Source organism: Vigna unguiculata, chromosome 11, assembly GCF_037176805.1.
Source record: "Vigna unguiculata cultivar grain cowpea cultivar isolate G323 ecotype 2 chromosome 11, ASM3717680v1, whole genome shotgun sequence".
Taxonomy (NCBI): Eukaryota; Viridiplantae; Streptophyta; class Magnoliopsida; order Fabales; family Fabaceae; genus Vigna; species Vigna unguiculata.
Genome location: NC_140802.1, coordinates 46160351 through 46164766, shown reverse-complemented (window position 1 = coordinate 46164766; position 4416 = coordinate 46160351). Strand labels below are relative to the sequence as shown.

The window sequence follows — 4416 nt, the reverse complement described above, 5'->3', positions numbered from 1 at the left end:
ATACTTAAAATGCAGGGAGTCACAGAAAGGCTTCTATTAAATTTAATATTTCATTTACTAAATCAACAAATTGAATGAACAGTACTATAATTTTTTGCAGTGCTGCCACATAATTTTGCTGCTGTAAGCTGACATGTGTACAGTGTCGTGGCAGCTGGACCTACTAATGTTGGAGTGTGATACTATTTTTTTTTCAGAAAATAAAATCATTTTTCGTATTTATTTACACTTTTTTCTACTAAATTATAAAAATGCTATAAAAAAGATAAAAAATTGAATAGAACTATGTGTCTGTCAACTACTATTTATACTATTATATGTACTTAATATTATTAATTATTATGAAACGTTAAAATTATTTATAGCTATACATCTAATTTTATGCATTCTCCTTTTCTGAAACAAACGAAGTGTGAAACTGTATTTTGTTTCGATAAGACGTAAAAGTCTGTTATTTCCATACATTTCGAATGTAAAACAACAATAAGACAACATTTAACAACATACGAAATATGGACTAAACTACAAATTGAGTAAAATTTGTAAAAATAATACTTTTGTAGACAATAATCACATTCAACACGTCCTTTTAGAAAATTAAATCAAACATTGCCTTATTTACGAAAACTAAGTGTATTTAACCTACAAATAATAATTATTTTTACATATATATATATATATATATATATATATATATATATATATAGTAAACTATTATCCTTTACAGTAATTATTTCAGAAGACACGTAAAATGGATTTTGATTAATTGAAAATCAGTTAAAATGTGAAATACGTGTATGTATAAAATCTAAGTCGCGAAATAATAGTAATGATATTTAAAGAAGGTTTAATGGTGTTAATTTTTAAAAGAAAACGTTAGAAAAAAAAAACGTGTAAATATACGAATTCGCAGATTACTTAAAAAATTGAATGTGACATTAAATATGCATAGAACTTTGTTTTGGCCTTGTGTGGGTTACGGAGTTTGTCAGTGATCCGATTGAATTGTATGCATAATAATGCATTGCATGTGGTGAAGAGGGAATCGATTGGATAACTAGAAATGAAGTCACATGCAGGATCACGTGAGTTTCCATAAAAAAAAAATAGTACTCCGCGAAGCAAATGAGGAAATATTAAAATGACTGTAATAATGATTTCTTTAATTTTCCAAATTAGCACTAGAATTCGAAACCTTACAGTATTAGATTCGAATAAATCGAAAAAATTTCGATTTGGTAAGGTTCAAAAGCAGAAAAGAGGTTACTTAAGTTGAATGAAGTGAGAGAATTGACAAAAGTAATTGAGAAAGTGGTAGATATAACGTTGGAGAAAAAAAGGTACGAAGAGTAGTTAACTCGGATAAATAAAATAAATAAATAATATATATATATATAATAATATTAATATTAATAATAAAATGAAAAATGAAAGTGGGACCATGGGGATGGCGTCTTTTTGAAATGGCTTTAATCAGGTTGTCGTTCTAGGTTGCCTTGCTTCTTCGCTCTCTCTCTCTCTCTCTCTCTCTCTCTCTTTCATCTCTCTCTCTCTCTCTCATCGCTTCAACGGTTCAATCAATCAAGCCTCACTCACTAACACACCCACTCACTCACTCACCCCTTTACCTTTTTTCTTTGCTTGAGTTCACACTTCCTACTGCACCAAACCCAACCCAGTTACCACTGAATCGGATCCTCCCAAATATTTATATTATTGTATACATAGGTAGGCTTCTACTACTCCCACCCCTACTTCACACTACTTCACTCTCACTCTCTTTTTTCTCTCACTCTCAAACCTTGATTCCAGTAAATGAAATGCTGTGATGTGATTTGCAGAGTAGAAGAGGGAATGGCTTACATGTGTGCAGACAGTGGAAACCTCATGGCCATTGCGCAGCAAGTCATCAAGCAGAAGCAGCAGCAAGAACAGCAGCAACAAAAACAGCACCAGCAGCACCACCACCAACACCATCACCACCACCACCATCATCATCACCAACACCATCTCAACCCTCTCTCCCTACATCCAATTCCATGGAACAACACCCCCACTCTCGGTTACCCTCTCCATCCCACCGACTTCCCCGACCCCTTCCAACCCGATCCACCATTCCATTTCCCGGACACGCAATCCGCACCCGCACCGGCCCCCTTCCGCTTCTCCGATTTCGACTCCGACGACTGGATGGACTCTCTCATCGCCGCCGCCGACACTCCCTCCTGGCACACCAATGCCGATTTCCCCTTCCCCTCCGATCTCAACCGCCTCATCTTCCCCACCTCCGACACTGCCACCGCCACCGCCGCCACCTCGCTCCCGCTCCAGCCAACCCCTCCCCCGCCGCCGCAGGAGCCCCTCGACGCCGGCGTCTCCTCCGAATCCGACTCCGCTCACCCGCTCCTCAAAGCCCTAACAGAGTGCGCCTCGCTCGTGGAGAGCGAACCGGATCAGGCCGCGGAATCGTTGGCCCGGCTGAGAAAATCTGTATCCCAGCACGGAAACCCCACTCAGCGAGTGGGCTTCTACTTCTGCGAAGCCCTCTCCCGTAAAATATGGGCCGAGAAAGAGAAGGGAGAGCCCAAAAGCGCGACCACAACCACCTCAGAGGAGTTAACGCTGTCTTACAAGGCCCTCAACGACGCATGCCCTTACTCCAAGTTCGCACACTTAACTGCTAACCAAGCCATCTTGGAAGCCACCGAAGACGCCTCCAACATCCACATCCTGGACTTCGGCATCGTCCAAGGGATTCAGTGGGCCGCGCTCTTGCAGGCTTTCGCCACTCGCTCTTCCGGAAAGCCCAATAAGATCAAAATCTCTGGAATTCCCGCCATCGCTCTTGGGGCCTCGCCCGGCCCATCTCTCTCCGCCACCGGCAACCGCCTCTCCGAGTTCGCCAAACTCCTCGACCTGAACTTCGAGTTCACGCCTATTCTCACTCCCATTCACGACCTCGACCGCAACAGCTTTTGCATTGACCCTGACGAGGCCCTCGCCGTGAACTTCATGCTCCAGTTGTACAACCTCCTTGACGAGCCTCCCACCGCCGTGGACACCGCCCTCCGGTTGGCGAAATCTCTCAACCCCAAAATCGTCACCCTCGGCGAGTACGAGGCGAGCCTGACACGTGTCGGCTTTGTGAACCGCTTCAAGACCGCGTTCAGGTACTTCTCCGCTGTGTTCGAATCGCTGGACCCTAACTTGTCCGCGGACTCGCCGGAGAGGTTTCAGGTGGAGAGTCTTCTCCTGGGGCGGCGAATCGACGCGGTGATTGGGCCTGGGCCGGTGAGGGAGAGTATGGAGGATAGGGAGCAGTGGAGGGTTCTGATGGAGCGTGCTGGGTTTGAGTCTGTGAGTCTGAGTCATTATGCAGTTAGTCAGGCGAAGATACTTCTCTGGAATTACGGTTACAGCTCTTTGTTTTCGCTGCTTGAATCCACGCCGCCGGGCTTCTTGTCTCTCGCTTGGAAAGATGTTCCTCTCTTGACTCTCTCCTCGTGGCGCTAATGCTTCTTCTTCTTCCTCTCAAATCACGAAATGGGAACCCTTTCCACCTGGTCCTTTTTTCTCTGGTGTGGAACCGCTAATTATTAATTATTTGTCTATATATGCCATGGAGGATCCCTCTGCACTGCTACCTTCTTCAGTTGCCTCCACTGCTGCACATTTTCAATCTCAGCTCGCAGACGCGGCGAGATTTCTGCCATTTTGGAGGATTGCCACTTTTAGCAGTTTGGTCCTCTGCTAGTTCCACACCCCTTACTTCTTTCGTTTTCAATTGATTTTTTTTTTTCGTTTTAGTAGCTTTTTTTTTTTATCTGGCAATGGTGTTATTAGCTTGACTAGGCAAACAGTGACAATGGGAATAGGAAGTTATGGGATGGAGAATTCTTTCTTTCTCATTGCTTCTGGTCATTGTGACTCTGTAAATTGGATTTTGTTGTATGGGTTTAAATTGGTCTGAATATCAAAGGATTTTTATCTTTACTTTACCTCCTCATCTCTACACAGGTGTTATAAATCATTTCGTTCAGAAGTTGTAAATCTGCAATCTGCTTGTACCTTGTATATGCAAGATGGATTCATTTTCGTCCAATGTAATTTCCTGGAAAAAATATTGTTATCTGGGACTTAGTGGGTGTTATTGTTGAGGAAAATGTCTGAGTATTTTACTCGAGGAGAGATTACTTTTAACTATTTGCGTGTGACTGATTGGTGAGGGAAAACCCAAGGAGGTGCTGCATGGAAATTGGTGCGTGATGACTGACGACATGACGCACTCTTTTTGCTCTGGCAACCTATTATTCATGCACAGTCAACCGTGAAAAAATGGATTACTTCACTTTCCAACTTACTATTTTGTGGGGAGAAGCGTTAACTTGCTCGGGGAGGAAGCCATCTGATCTGGAT

General features: G+C 42.8%; 1 protein-coding gene across 1 annotated transcript; it reads left to right on the top strand.

Annotated features, from left to right (window-relative positions):
* The first annotated feature begins 1587 nt into the window (after nt 1-1587).
* Nucleotides 1588-3998, top strand: LOC114169697 (GRAS family transcription factor). Its single transcript, XM_028054962.2, has 2 exons — nt 1588-1728; nt 1842-3998. Exon 2 carries the CDS (start codon nt 1855-1857, stop codon nt 3511-3513), a length of 1659 nt encoding a protein of 552 aa, XP_027910763.1. The 5' UTR covers nt 1588-1728; nt 1842-1854; the 3' UTR covers nt 3514-3998.
* Nucleotides 3999-4416: the final 418 nt, after the last annotated feature.